Source organism: Tubulanus polymorphus, chromosome 2 (genome assembly GCF_964204645.1).
Source record: "Tubulanus polymorphus chromosome 2, tnTubPoly1.2, whole genome shotgun sequence".
In the NCBI taxonomy this organism is placed as follows: domain Eukaryota; kingdom Metazoa; phylum Nemertea; class Palaeonemertea; order Tubulaniformes; family Tubulanidae; genus Tubulanus; species Tubulanus polymorphus.
The window spans coordinates 2,375,359-2,391,744 of NC_134026.1; the positions used below are offsets into that span (position 1 = coordinate 2,375,359).

At 36.0% G+C, this 16,386-nt stretch overlaps 1 protein-coding gene across 1 annotated transcript in view; it reads right to left on the reverse strand.

Moving 5' to 3' along the window:
- Positions 1-7,568: 7,568 nt before the first annotated feature.
- The window catches only part of LOC141898579 (homeobox protein cut-like 1), a 61,484-nt gene continuing 52,666 nt past the window's right edge, over positions 7,569-16,386 (reverse strand). Inside the window, 9 exon segments of the mRNA XM_074784555.1 lie at positions 7,569-8,706; positions 9,019-9,468; positions 9,549-10,621; positions 11,059-11,191; positions 11,283-11,641; positions 13,128-13,292; positions 13,524-13,630; positions 14,222-14,296; positions 14,448-14,618. Coding sequence (XP_074640656.1) covers positions 7,778-8,706; positions 9,019-9,468; positions 9,549-10,621; positions 11,059-11,191; positions 11,283-11,641; positions 13,128-13,292; positions 13,524-13,630; positions 14,222-14,296; positions 14,448-14,618 — 3,462 coding nt within the window. The 3' untranslated portion in view covers positions 7,569-7,777.

Genomic DNA, 16,386 nt, shown 5'->3' on the forward strand with positions numbered 1-16,386 from the left:
TCACCTCTGAACATAGATGAAAGGGCGTTTACACTTCGTAAATCCTCTTCAAGTTGCGCAATAAGTTGCTTCTGTTCTTGAACTGAGTTGACAGCTTCAGAGTATTGTTGCTGTAACTGCTGGTAATGTCCTTTATTGGATGAAAAAAAAGAGATCGAATTTTAAAACATTTGATACCAGCGTCCGAACTAATAATTTAGATACACGGCGATATCATTCAAAACGTCAGTTGATCTCATTGTCATGTCTCTAAATCCTCGATTAACAGTTTCTCCAAAGTTTGTTAAGGTTAACAGGCGGATAAAGCCATAGTGACAGTTGAAATTGTTTTGTAACCCTAATATTTCCGTACCAGTTATGATGAACTTCTGAGTTCTATAGCCAATCTAACAACTTAAAATTAGTCTTAAGGTTTTTAAGACCACTTCAGGACGACTCAGCAACCTCGGGCCCTTGGTCATCTTTTATGATTGTTAGCTATCTCTAAGAGAGATAATCCAAAAAATATGCAAAGATTACCACAACAGGAAAAATTCGATTCATATGAATAAGGACGATACATTTATCAAACATTTAACCAAGAGCTGTTATTATTGATAAATGGTAATTCTAATATGAGCGAGTATGTATACATCTATATTGGGCCTCAAAATGTATGCAATCCTCTACTTGTTCTTGGAAGCAGGTGAATCCCTTCGGCGACGATGACTCCAGTAACAAATCAATAAGAAAAAGAATATAATTTTGTGGAAGGTACAATGTACAATTTATTCACAAAATGAAAAATGTAGTCTTTGATAACTTCCCAATTCCCGGTAAAAATGCACAGAATACAGATTGTATATAAAATGCCGTACAAAAAGCAATTTTAATCAACAGCCAACAAAGGCAACAACAAGAGAAAGAGAGAGATATATAATAGAGAGCAGAGGGCGAAAAGGCAGAAGAACCATAATATATAAAACATACACATTTAACCAGGAGATTTATACATCAAAACTCCACTCATGTCATGGAATTTAAAAGACGGGTTATAAAAAGGGTTAAAATCATGCATACGTGTTTTACAAGTGAATAATAATAATGATGATGATAATAATAATAATAATAATGATAATATATAGAAAATGTGGATAGGGTTAGTCGTTAAAAACGTTGATCAGATTATTTCCAGTCACCTGAGGAAAAACAATGTAGAGGCAAAGCCAAAAGACGGCAGCACGCACATATAGAAATGGTAAAGATAGAGAAAAATATAGTTTTAAGAGGCCAGCTTTCATTGATAAGCGAACATATTAGAATCCATTCAGTTAAGATTTTTACAAACTGAATGACGTAATCTACTGTTTCTGATTGATGTAATACTTATTAAAATGAAATCTGGCTCCTTATGAATGAAATAATCATAAATATATAGTAGTGTAAAATAGTGTAAAGGCATTTCAGGGAGTTGTCAATAAAGACCGAGCAACTTTCCCCCCACACAACATTGTGATAAGCTTCGTTGTCGTTCGCTTAGTTGTAAATCGAAAATTTAAAAAAGTAAAAAAAAAGAAGAAAATTCAACCGAGAAAATATAAAAATCTCTCACTAAATGTAAAATTTTCATTCACAATATCGTAGCATCATTTATGACCGAATCAAAGAATCATAAATGAATTTTTTTAAATTTGAATGATGGTAAAAGGATTGTGTAATAATAACGCACTCACTATGAAATTCAGTGCCAAAATAACAGAGAAGAAGGTGGTTCACGCAGGCTGTGCATAAAAATTAAACATCATTTCACAACCTTAAAATATGATTAAAAGTTCTTTAAAGTAAAAATTAGAAGGAAAAAACATTTGATGCCCGTTTAGCCGCGGACACACTGTAGCTGAAATGTCACTGATTGTATTCAAATGCAGTGATGAAATTCAGCTTCAGCTACAGCGGATCCAAGGCTTGAAGAAATTGAAAACTGAATATTTGCACAGCATTTTATAGACATTAACGATACAATAGCAAATACAATGACACAATATTTTGATTATATAATAAAATGTGTTAATTTGTTTTCAGGAAATGGGGGGTTCCATTTATCATTGATCTGCACCAGAATACTGTCAGAGAATTTGAGCTTGCAGAGAAAAACTATCTTACTTGAAAATTCCAGGATTGACAAGGAGAAAATCAACATAATAATTCAATGAAATAAATAAGAAATTTCAACCGATGATTATGAAAATATTAAAGTGCCGAGTTTCGAGCACAATATTTCAAGAAAAACTTGAATTGTAAAAGCGACAATTTTAGCCAGTTTTCCAGTGGATGTCGTTGATTAGATGAACACGCATTATAGATGATATGTTTGAAGCTGTTTTCAAAACGAGAAGCTTTAAAAAGACTAATATTAGAGCCGTACGGCGAGAATGTATGACAAGCCGATGAAAGCTGAAAGTCGAGCGGAAAAATTCCATGAGTATGTTACAAAAATAGAACCGTTACTTGTTTTTTTTTTCGATATAAAAATAAAACAAATATTACATTTTTCAATCGTAGTAGTTCGTCATCGGTTTTCGAGACTGAAATCAATTTGAGTATTTAATATTTCTCACGATATAAAATTCCTACAGCTCTACATATTCTAAATATCATCAGACTAGGGCAGTTTAATCGATATACGTCCTTTAAAAAAAAATATTATTTATGCGTACAGTTTTTCAAATGCATTTTCAAACCAACCGTTATCTCGTTAACCTTTTTCCTCAACTCCCGCGTTATTGCGTCGATAACATATTTCGATGAGTCGACAATATATCGTAATTTTGAGAATATTTCACTAGGAATCGTTGATTTTTTTTCACGACAACATGAATAAACAGTTGTTTAAGCAATACTGATCATATATTACGAACGTTCACCACCGGAACATTCATAATTGTTTCTACTCTTAAGACTGACTATACTATTCACATTTTGTATATCCTCCATTGTATGAACTGGCCATTTAGCGAAGCGATAAATACGTAGAAGAGAAAAAAGTTAAGTTAAAATTATTTGACAAAAAAATCTATGAAGCCAACTATACTTGATTGAGCAGCTGCCAGAAGTATGCAACACAACGCCGTGCGAGTATAAACTTGTGTGTAAGGAGCGTAACCAAAAATTACTGATGCAAATTCTAGTGCCCATCTACCTCCTGTGATGGCTCCATAAATTCGATGGAATGTTATTTTAGCAATTTTCTCTCACGGACAAGAAAACTAATTAACTACCACGATTTTCATCGTTATATTTCGAACAATCGTCTTAAAAGGAAAAACTGAAATTTTTAAGTATAAACGATGTTTGTCTAGCTAACTTTTTGCTACGTTCACGAAGCCATCACAGGGCAAAATCTCCTGATATCGACGATAAAAGCGATGAAACAAAATATACAGTAAATAAAGCATACAAGATGATGCATGCTGCCATTGAGAACGACAAAAAAACATCCCTCATTATCATTTTATCAATACATCAAAACGACAGAGATGTAAAAACAAAAATAATTATAATATTGATTAATAATCGTAATAATAATAATAATGATGATAATAATCATAATGTTGAGAGAATTTTTGAAAATAATGAGAAAGTTTGACAAGATTTGAGCAAGAAGACTTCACGGCATGTTATAATACTGGCAGGTAACCATAAGCACAGCAGATAGTCAGAATCATTTTCAGTCTCCGATGCGTCGTTTTCAACCGCGGATTATTCTCGAACGACCGTATTTATCTTTTAAATTGGCTGATATCCGAACGTACATACTCAAAAATATTCTATCTATCGAATTGAAAAATATCGAAAAATTCCTACGAGGCAAAAAAACCATCGGACTGACGATCGAATCGAAATTATTCCGCGGGTAAAAACAACGCAAAGACACATCTTTAAACATCATAAATCACAACCATTGATGATCAATATTTTTAAACAGCTAGTGATTGATTGCTCTCATATTTATGCATACCCTGATATATTCTAATATCTATCGCTACTCTTGACGATCAAAATTTATCGAATTGGCCTCGTTGATTGATAATTCAACTCCTAAAAACGAAATGGGGGCAGTAACCACGTAGTTGATGACTTCGACTAATTTGAATTCTGACTCCATTTCTATAAGTGGCTACATCTCTATTCATCGCGCTTCGAAGGAACGAAGTAAAGGCTAAAGATTACTAATATAACAGCACTAAGCTGAGTCGAGCTCTCGAGAAAAAAGTCACCGTTAAAAAATTCAGATTCATTCTTCAGAAGATGTGTTGCATCTAGTTATAACATAAATAGAGTCAAATTGTGATAACTTTCTGCTGGACTAAAGGCCTCCAAGAACGCTTGAAAATAATCATACGAAGTTTTCTGCATGAAATTTTGAGAAAAAAATCTGATTATCAAAATGAAGTGAAGTTTTAGGATTCATAAATCATATGAAATGACAAATAATTCCTAAAGTATTGACAAAAAGTACTGATCATTTAAGCGGCTTTTTCTCTTTCCAAATTTCGATTAACCTTATAAATTTTGTGCCAAATTTCGTTTATAAATCGTAATGAATTCAATGTCTCGTTAATATCAGACGACAGACATGAAAACAACAGAGAAAATAAACCAATAAACAGGTCCCTAAAATACACTGTATGTTAACTACATAGAACCAGCAGTGATTTCTTCATTTCATGAATGAAAAATAAAAATACAACAAACAAAAAAAAAGATATTTCCAACCGCGAAATGTAAATCTCGTTCAACAGTTAAAACTTTTTACATCAATGGATAAAATATTGCTTCTTCTTGGAGAGCCATCAGCAGAAAATGACAAATCAATTCAGATCTTTGCCTAAGGAAAAAAGTTCATACCAATAATAATAATAATAATAATAATAATAATATTAATAATAATAATAATAATAATTATGATAATAAAGATAATTAAAATCATTGAATTCTTTTAGTAAACATACGACGCTCTGTAAATCATTAATCAGCTAATCAATTACCTACCTACCTACCTACGGTGACTACATCTAAGTTACTATATATAAATCTATTGAGTTAAAACTACTACAGTACTGTTTTCTTCAAGAGGCGAATCATTCATATAAAACAACAGAATAATCAATCTGAATAATCAATTAATAGTAATAATAATAATAATGATAATTATAGTTATCTCTCAGTTTGACAAGTATATCTATCTTATATATGTATATTTATATATATATATATATATTTGTATGTATATATATTGTATGTTAATACTTCGTTTATTCACATCGACAAAAACATGAATGATTGATACAATGAGATATGTGCAAAAAATAAGCAATGAATTCGTCGCTGTTTGAGACGCCGTAAGTTCGAGATTCTCATGATTTCAGATTCGAAATTCGTCGTAATATCGGTGAAAAACGTTGACTATCAGATCTAAACTTCTAATTGAATTTCTCAAAAGTGTAATGCGCGCAATAGTTGAGCAGTAAAATATCAATCGTCGCGCATTTTGCCAGAAAAGTGCAAATCCATTGTTAATACGCACCCATAATCTCATCGTCCCAATGGTGGCAAACACCTCAGCATAAGGCGACAATAAGGGGATTTTATTCAAAATCAAAATTATAAATCTATTTAATATATGAATAGTATCCGATGAGAAACACTAGTTTCGTTAGATCGTTTTCTGAAAAAATATACATTCATAGAGCACATTTAAATGAACTAGTGTTATCTTCACGAGAGAACGCGTTTACGCACGCATTTCCTTCGTATTCCAATTATCTATATATAGAGAGATATTCAGAGATAATTGTAAAAATTCCACACAATAAATTCATAACAACGTACAAAAAATAGAAACATCTTTTTTTTCAATTCCATAGAATGTTAAAATCTGGCCTCGTAGTGTTTTTGACTCATGCCTTTTAAAGGCTATTTAATAGGCTCTCCATTGAATGCCGAGTTCAGCTATGTTATTTCAATAATATCCAAAAACTGCGTCAACCTTCTAAAGGTTTTTTGTCTGTCATCAAAATACGGCTAATTTTCTACTTATAGAACGTAGCTGAACTGGCATTCAATAATCAATATTTGGTCTACTGCTACACTATATCATTTTACCTAGCGCTAAAACTAGACTCATCAAATTGTCAGTAGCACCATTTGTTTATATCTTTTTTTGGGGGAGAAAAATATAGATATTTCCTGAAATTTGACACACTTATTATTCACTGTTTTTTTTTTCTTCATATACATATATAAATTCAGATAAACCGATTTTCTTCGTCGGAACGCTGGCTGTGGATGAACAATCCATAGACAGACAGGTATAGACAACCCATAACGATACTAATTACAATAGTAATGATATAATAGAATCATTGAATCATAAACAGACCATAAAATGATCACAAGAAAAAGTGAGAAATCTGATTTTTGATTAAATCTGAAAGGCACGAATACTGAGAAGTAAAAACTGTTTACAATGTTTGTTTTTAGAACCACCGTACAATGACGTAAACATGAATACAAAATGTTCAACAACAACACGCAGTTGTACAATAAATTTGTACATGATTATAATTCACGCTGAAAGTGACCAATATCATCACTGCAGTAAATTTACACTTGTTTGTGTAATAATATTATCAATTATCCCTCTCGAAAGTGGCGTAGTCATGAGTTGAATACAATACGACAGGTCGATGAGCTTGGCGATCAAAAAAGCAAAAATATGCCGTTAAAATCGAACTCGTATAGCAAAGTTCCGTTTCTAATGAAGCGGGCGCCTCACGAAAAATGAAATTCGGGGTACGGGTGACAACAATTGATGTACATTGAAATTACACTTGATTTTGCTAAGCGTAAGCCTTTCAAATAAGACACGGGCTTTGGTATGAAGCTTCCAAATGTTCGTATAAGCCAACTTTTAGTAGTTATTAAACCCCACAAAAAATAGATAAATAATTACAAAACGGGTTCGATTTACAATTGATTTGAGTAGTTCTTTTTAAGGCAGCAGTTGCTCAGAAAACGTGTTTATGTATTTACCCAATAGCAACAGCATTCATACCAATAATAGTGATGCAGACTGGAGTCTTACCACTTCATTCAATACATAGGCAAGACTACAGCCTTATTAACAAATACCGGTATATGATAGGTGGGATTGCGATCAAAGTAACGTTTTGTTCATATGGATCATTAGTTGTTCTAAATTGATGACAACATGTCCGTTTTCAAAGAACATACATAATCAGCAGTTGACAGTTTTTCAATCTCAAAATATATTCCAAATCGTGATATTATTTCCGGTTATGCTTTTCACTGCCCTGGGAAAAGTTTCGTTCATTCTTTTTTAAACGTTGGGCATTTACGTGTACCTGAACTCGTAATTGAAATTATCGTCTATTTCGTAATAGACTCTGTAATTTAGCGTACAATTCGAAACTTTCGACGATGAAAATACATGCATCTAATGGAATGAAAGGGTGATATTTTTTTGATTGCAAAACATAGGCATAATCTCCTCGATATATAGATAATATATATATATATATGTAAGTATATACAAAAAATAAGCATATGTCCACTTTTAACAGCAAAATTTCTGAACAAAATATACACGAAGGCTCCATTCTTTATACGGAGCATTAAATTAGATATTAGCTGAATATCAATGCACCAACAACAGCAGTTTATAAAACATATGGCACTCACAGAGGAGAGATATATCTACTACGCGTTTATTTCTTCAAAATTCCCAGTCTTCAGATCTACTATCTGTGACTAAGTTTTTCTCTAATTGCTCGATCGTGTCCTTGCGGTCGACGTCGTCCCAGTTCTCCGCGACCGAATCGATCGCTTTTTGCAGCTTCATGATTTTGTCGTTTTTGCCGAACTCAGATCGTCGCTCTTCCGACGGGCCGTCTCCGTTCGTCGACGGAGTTTCAGATCTATACAGAGATTCGGCAGACGACGGTTGTTGTATCGCCGGCGTAGACCGCGCGCTCAGATCGCTCACTTCCATATCGTCGACTGTGCCATCTTGTCGCAGCGATTTCTCCAGTTCAACGCCTTGATAAACCCACTGCGGCTTCGCGCATTTCCGTTTGTTGACGCTAAACGCTTGTCTATTATTATTGTTTTTCGGTTGCGGCGAAGGCACGTTCGTTATATCGTTACATACACTTTCGCCGTCCGAATTTAACTCTGTTTTTAATTTGACGGCTGCGTCGAGACTGCTTACTGACGACGTACGACTCATGTTAACAGCCTCAAATGACGGAAACATCCATTGAGTCAATTCTCGTTGATTATTATTTCCTCCGAACTGACTACTACTAGTTAAATCAGTTGACATTTCACTATTATCTGATAAATTATCTCCGTCCTCCATTTTCGGACGATCCGAGTCTGAAGTGGGAGTTGTAGGTGGGTGAGCTTGCTGTTTTGTTCGCATGCGATGGTTATGAAACCAATTGATTACAGTTTTCGAGTTGACACCGAGCTGCGAGGCCAACGCTTCGATCGTACTCTGATTCGGGTACGGATCCTGCAGATACGTGTTACGCAAGGTTTCTTTTTGTTCCTCGGTGAAGAAAACTCGCGGCCGCTTCATATGACTATTCGGTGATTCCGATATTAGGTCGAGTTCCATACTGCCTTTTCTTTTACGATTAGCTACAAAATGAGAGAACAAATTCTTATTTTCGCCATCATTGATGAAATTTAGAAGAGAAACTCAACTCTGTAGATGGTATGTCACCTATTTGTCGCACTATATCCGTGTTGTGGCGATAATATAAAGAGAATCCCACAATTATAACGAAAAGCAATCTTATGTCTGAAAAAACTGACTATTAGGATATAGTTGAAACATTGAATAAACTACTTGCTCAAGGAAACATTTTTGGACTTAACAACATTATTTTTCATTATCATTGTTGGATTCTCTTTATATATTGGTACGTATTTGTATAAATCTATTATTACCTTTCATATGTGATCTATAAGCTCGTAGTTTCTCCACATTATATGGATCACTCAACCATTTCTGCATTTTAATGAACGGCTCTCGTCCTTTCAGACTCAGCATGTGCCAAGGTTTCGGCTTCGACAGCAGTTCACTGACCGAACCTTGACTCAACGCGAGTATCGACTCTCCGAACAGCCTCTGACCGAGATTACTAGCCTGTAAGACATCTTTGACTTTACTCGTCAGCGCTAACGTGTCGATTTCACCGGGAACGGCAACGTCGTTGTTGTTCGTCGATTGTTGGTAACACGGTGAATTTTGCGGCTCCGATTTGACGATGGATAACGGCGTGGAAGGTTGAGAGATTCCGGGACTGTGAAGCGGCGATGTATCGATTGAATTTCGTTCGGGATGAATCGGAGCAGGTTGAATTATAGGTGTAGTCGTCATTGATTGCGGCAAACCGCCTGAAATACAACATCAACATATATCATCTATTCAGTTTTAAGAAGCCGAATATGAAATCGAGAAGAAATGTGTTATTTACCTTGATTGATGTAAACAACGTTGCTGCTTCTCATGAGTTTATCGGGAGCTATACGATATTGACTAGCGACCAGTTTAGGAATGGCTTCTGTATCCTCCAGAAATATCTGCATTCGAATGAACGGTTCTCTTCCTTTCTGAGTGAGCATGTGCCACGGTTTCGGTCGCGCCAGTAGATCGCTAACGCTGCCTTGAGATAAACCGAGAACGTGTTCGCCGAACAAACGCTGACTGATCGAATATTGACTGAGCATCTCCTTCACCTTTTTCACTAAGTCATCCGTATTTATGTGCGAATAATGGTCGAATTGTTCCTGCGTTATAGGGGGCAGCACTGCCCGGAGTGGTTTCTGAGGAGGGAATGGCATGGTGGATTTGTTAACGAGAGAGTTGGCTATGGACTGCATGTGTTGCAGAGGTGACATCGAATTAACCGGATACGGGCAATCAATCGCGAAATTAGTTTCCGACCGAGGACGTACGAGGCAGAAGGCACTGCCAGCGTGTCGGACTTGGTCCGTTTTTTCAGCAGTGTTGATATCAGTGTGATTGGCAGGCGACTTCCTCACGTTGTTGTGCGAAGCTCCTCCCCCTCCACGGTCTGTAGATGATAGATCCAACGGCTCGTTTTCGAGTTTGACCTCTCTGTGATGAACTAATCCTATTTCGTGTCCGTTCTGTTGCGGTAAATTCGGAATCAAATGTCGATACATTCCGTTCTCTAATATATTCAAACTGAGGTTAGTTTCGTGTTGTGAATTCTGAGCTAGTTTCTGCAGTTCTAATTGATATTTATGACATTCCGGTAGGTTTCCCATCTCCTGTGCAGCCTGCGCGAGTTTCATCAACTCTTTCTGATAAATACGTCTGACGATCTCCTGCGACATTCCCGCATCGTCCGATTGCTTTTGCCTCGATATTTCAGATCTATCTTTCTTCGGCGATTTCGGGCGTTCGTTCTTCTCTTTCATTTCAGGGGGACGAACGGTGCCGTTGATGTACGGAACTTGACTGTTGGCCATTTTGGCCAGCTCATTTTGATAAATACTCGACACCATTTGACTAGTCATATGTGACTGGAAGATAAAAACGCGAATAAATTAGTTAAAACACATGATATTCAACATAAACTAGCTGCAAATGTTGATAACGAAGCAAAAGCCATTTTCTATAAAAATTCATAGTCATGCTATGAAGACTTATATATCGTTTGATAGAACAACAATTATAAAAAGAACAATCACAAAGTCACAAAATTATATAAAGATCAACATTAAGAATGAGAGAACTAGCGTTAATAGGACACCGACCCACAGTATGGAATATTCTGTAAGCAGTAGAGCCGTTTCAAAGAAAGCTAAAACATTGCTGAGAGCTCGTATTGAGCTCGATTAAATCCCAGTCGCTCAGTCATAATTTGATGAATAAACATGAATGAAAAGCACAGTAAACGTCGAATGCCTGTGGGTTGCATTTTTACCATTGTAAGACTGTAGTGATTTAAGCCAATAAGGTCTGCCAGTGGTACCTTTTCTTGTTGTTGTTTACTCTGTATGGCTTGCTGCGCATCGCTGAGTATCTGAGCTATTCTTTCTTCCGTAGCCGAATCTTCGTGTTTATACGGCGACATAACCGGCTGAGTACCTGAAAATAACAATCCGAAATCGACGAAATAACGATCGCGTTTCGCATTCCAAAATATTCAAGTCGTTTTTAACGGCTCTGATAAATTTACCTTTTCGCGGTGATATAGCTTTCAGAGCGACGACGTTGCGCTCGTCGGACGCCCAAGCGTGCATCTTACGGTAAGATTCGCGTCCTTTCTCGGTCAGTTTATCCCAATGTTTGGGTTTCGACAACAATTCGCTGACCGTCCCCTGAGATAGTCCGAGCACGTGTTTCGCGAATAGTCTTTGTCCGATGTTATTCGTGCTGAGAATTTCACGGATTCGCTGCGAAACGTCAGCGGTATTCAATATATGAGAATTATTATTCTCCTTTTGTGCGATGCTCTGCAACTGTTGCAGTGAGCTACTGTCCGCAGAGTCCGCTAAACTATCTATGCTGCCATTTTGATATGTTTTCGGAGAATTGCTCAGCGTATTATCGGGCGCGACGTAACCGAATCTAATATCGCTCTCTTTGAACCCGTTTTCGGTGGTCTCAGATTTCTGAGACGGAGTACTGGGGTGGGAAGGAGAAGATGCTCCACTCGCACCGTTCTGGTAATCGTGATGGACTTGCGGAGCTTCGGCGCTATTTACAACGACGCATTGCTTCTCCTCCGGTTGTGCGCCTGCAAGAAAGGTGTAACAATGCCATAAGAACGATCATGCAACACAGAATGACAACAGCCAAAATCATCGTCAAAAAAATCAACAAGACGAAACTTGTCGAAACAAATTTTCTTTTAGTATTTTCGTCATAAGACATTTGAGTCTCTTGAGATAATTTTGCTATGAATTGAGGGGTATGCTGGCATAGACACCTTTCTTGCTATCGGCATATAAATATATATATACATATACATATATATAAACGGCTATATGTATAAATATACATATATATATATAAATAAATGTAAGTGTATGTGACATATGAAAATAACACATTCAATGTTGCAACAATGAGTCTAACGGTTAAAAATTTGTATATATATATACATATATATATATATATATCTCACACATCCGTTGAAGCCACCAATAGATGGCGACACTAAAGAAACATGGATGTCTACATTTCCTAAAGCACATTAAATCTAAGTGTCTATACCACCAACTATACTATCGTTGACCAGTATTTGTAGCAACATGCAACGGTATTCTAATATCACCTCTAATTCGAGTACTTTTTTGCCAGTTTGTATTTTTTTTTTCGACGATTCTCTATGATTCAAGCTAATGAAAAAAGGAGTGAGAGTTTTATTGCGAAGACTATTTCAATGATATCATTATTTTCTGATTATGCTTATGATTTGAGCGTGATGATCATGAATTTCAGAACCATCATCAAGTTGTTTGTGACAGATTTTATCATTTCTGTTTTTATCTTTATTCACGGTTAGAAAATACATATTTAGCTTTTGGCAAAACGTCTTGCCGGTTTTCAGCGTTCATTCAAATTGTAAAAACCGATAATTCCAGCTTCAATTCATGGGAGACTTGACATTTTACGAATGTAATTCTATTTCTTCATATCCCGAGGTCGAGTTGCATTTATCTCCGCGCAGACCAACCATTTTAAAACAATTACTACGTAGACTTATATATGTGTGTATATATACATATAATACACGGCTGGCATATACGCCAGCGGTAACAATTGCATCAACCCAAAACCTTCTCGGATAATACGGAAATAATCGAAAATTTCTGCAAACCATACGATAATGATTTCAATTTGAAAGCGACGATTTAATTAATGTTTGTATAATGATGATTTGTAGATTTGTAGCGTTTATTTGTATCTGCGGTGATAATATGAAAGTGATTTGTCAGGGTTGGTGGATAGGGGAGAGGAAATCCTAAGCTGGTAAGGTGTCTATAATGCCGATCTATACTAGAAGTGTAAAATTCACCATGCATATATTGGCCACTAACCTGTAAGTTCGGAGTGCGACACTTTTAGATGGGTGTTCTCCGTTTGAAGTTGTTTGTTCTTTTCGAGCAGTAGAATTTCTAATGTTTTACCGTGTTCAAGCGATTCTCCGTCGCGCGACTTAAACTCGATCGATTTCATAATTCTGAAAAAAAAAATATCATCGAATAAAATACCTATTCATCTTCGTTTGCGCGACGCGTGTATCGCGTGTATCTTTTCAAACGTCAAAAATCATTATTCCAACTTGAACCGAAATCAACCGGGTTCGAGTTTCAAACATTTTGCTGATGGCATAATAAACATTCACCGGCGTGCAATATATGAATATTATGCACAGACACCGGAATTTCAACAAATCGATCTCATTTCTTACTCTAACTCTCGTTTGATTTCTTCATAGTCTTCTTGAGATTTCATGCGTTCCTCGAGTAACTGGAAGGCACGACTTTTAGCAGCTAATTCTTCTTCTAATTTGGCAATCTACAAAAAATATATATATATGTTTGCGTTGAAAATTTCATGAAATCTTACGGACAATATATACACTGGAAGTTGCTCACAGAAGGGATAGTAAATGCTCTAACAATAATTGCATCCTAAGCGCTGGCAAGACAAAAAAGTTGATTAATGACTCAAAATCGGAAATCATGAATGCAGATGAACTTGATCTGCATCTCGTCCATCAAGATACTGGCAACATCTAACAATAGTCCTCAATAGTAACAACCAGGCAGCCAAAACATAGGTCAATTTTTTTAACAGCCGCAAACCTGATATGATATGATATTTCTATCATAATGAGCTGAAAACTTTGCAAAATAGGCAACAGTTGATAACATTTTCACCTTTCCAGGTATTGAATTTTTTTCATATTCAGTTATTCAACTGCGAGTCAAATGCAGTATATACTGCAGAAACTGGATCCCTGTATTTCAATAATCTATTCAAAGTACAAGTATTCCAAATCAATTCTATTTGAAGTTTTTCAACACGTTATACTATTAACACATAATCCATCGGCAACGTTTAACACCCTTTAGCGTAAATTTAAAAGTAACCATGGTTACGTACCTGAGCAGATGTAGTTTCTTTCATTTTCGATATTGAGGCCTGCAGCTTCTGGACATCCTCCACCAATTGAGCGATCTAAAAACAGGTTATACCATGGATACATTTTCAATTTTCCAATTTGATGATTAGATTTCGATGACAATTTTTTGTCTAGCAAATTAGAACTGTATGGTGCTGCCATCTGTATTGTCCTAATTTCAACACAGGGATAATAAAGTCGATTTACCTCTTTTTCTTTGGCGACGAGTTCAACCTCGAGACTCGATCGCTTCAGAATATCAATTGCTTGTTCAACATCAGGTGCGTGCTGCATCTGTTCGGCCTGGTGCAGATTCTGATTTGCCGACATGAGTTGGGTTTTCAGTTGCTCAACTTCCCGTTCTGAAGCGGCTACTCGCTACAAAATACAACACCAAAATAAACAAAATTACTCTCGAGTGATATAATTTCCAGCTCTAACAAGATTAATATTCACGAGAAATTTCATTTACAGGCAAAACTGCGGTTTAAAAAAAAAGTAAAATAATTTCTTTTCTATTTTGATAGAACCCTTTTCGAAAAATCCCCAATAAAAATGAAATAGCGACGAGGATATTATTCCTTCGCCCACTCAAATTAATTGATAATCAGACTGTAATCCTTATTTGAATATAATTACGCCTTAATCCAGATTTGAATTTGAATAAATAGATATATTCCTAATGGTTTTCACACCACATGATAGAGATCATTTTACATCACCTAGGAATGATAGTTGATCACTAATCATTAATAAATCACCTGACACTTCCATATGTTCAACAAAAATTCAGTCAATCTATGCAGAATTAATGATTGTTTTTAATACTCACTCGCGGCCGTGTATATATTTTGCATTGAATAATAACCATATTGCCTGCACCGTATTGAGATTTGCGAAAGCATATTGTATTATATCGATGGTACAATACATTGCGCTTACTACGCACTGTCGAAAAAACAACACCTTTTAAATCCTAACAACAATACGAAATGAAAACAATCCGAAAAACCCGCCGATATTCGACAAAAAAAAATAATACAAAACTATCATTTGAATTGAAGTAGTTGAAAAAATTTCAATTCTCAAAAAGACGATCATCGAATAGAACAAATAAATATTTCCTAAAACAATCGGCCAAATCTCAGAATCAACCGATAAATACACAAAACCCCGATAAAATAAACTATTCAATTCGCATCAAATCTTAAAATCTCAAACCATTAAACGATATTAATAATACCTTTTTCTTCATTTTCGAGCGTTTACGCAAAGACGAAAATCCAGCCATACAGAAACGAACAAGAGAAAGAACGGCAAGCGAGCGTTTTATAACAAACAATCTCGCCGTTCGTTTAACTCTGACACACGATTCGATCACAACAACAACAACGTAGAATAACAATAGTCAATAGCGGTGGCATCTCTTCTTCATCGGAACATCCGTGAAAAACGACACAGTGTCCGAGACACGATCATTGCGTGTCTGTAACGCAGTACATTCATCATCCAACTGCTGCGTGACTGACACAAGCTGTGGTTTTTGTTCAGGTAAAAGGCATTGATCCGAGCAATTGATTATCATACGAGGCCGATTGAAGAATTATACCAATAACTGAGCACCTGCTGCAAGTCAATCAAGCCTAATGTATCTACTGCCGTCATGCGTCGAAATCGATAACACTACCGGCGACGACTGCTGCCATCTAGCGACTGTTCGTCGTACTACGATCAATTCGCCCGAACAATAAAACCAATCTATAATCGGTGTGATCGAGTGATATCTCTTTGTCTCGATTCCGACTGCCGTATTTGAAGCTTCTCTCAGTCATTTCGTTCGTTCGTTTTCAACAAAGAAAAGCGAACGTTCGCCGAATAGCGCCGCGACTGTATTAAAGACGACTCGAATCTCAAGTGCTCCGGAGCACCAACAATGAACAATTGGTCTCGATTTGATTACGTGCGTATGCGTTTTTTAAAAAGCGGCCACAGTTTTCTTTACGGCGCGAAATAGAATCAACACTTAAAAAATACCGATTTGCATAATAGAAAATAAATCATAAAATAACATAATTCAATCCCGAATATAACAATAGATCGTTACTATATTATATATACTAGTATTCTTAGTACTCACATGAACGTT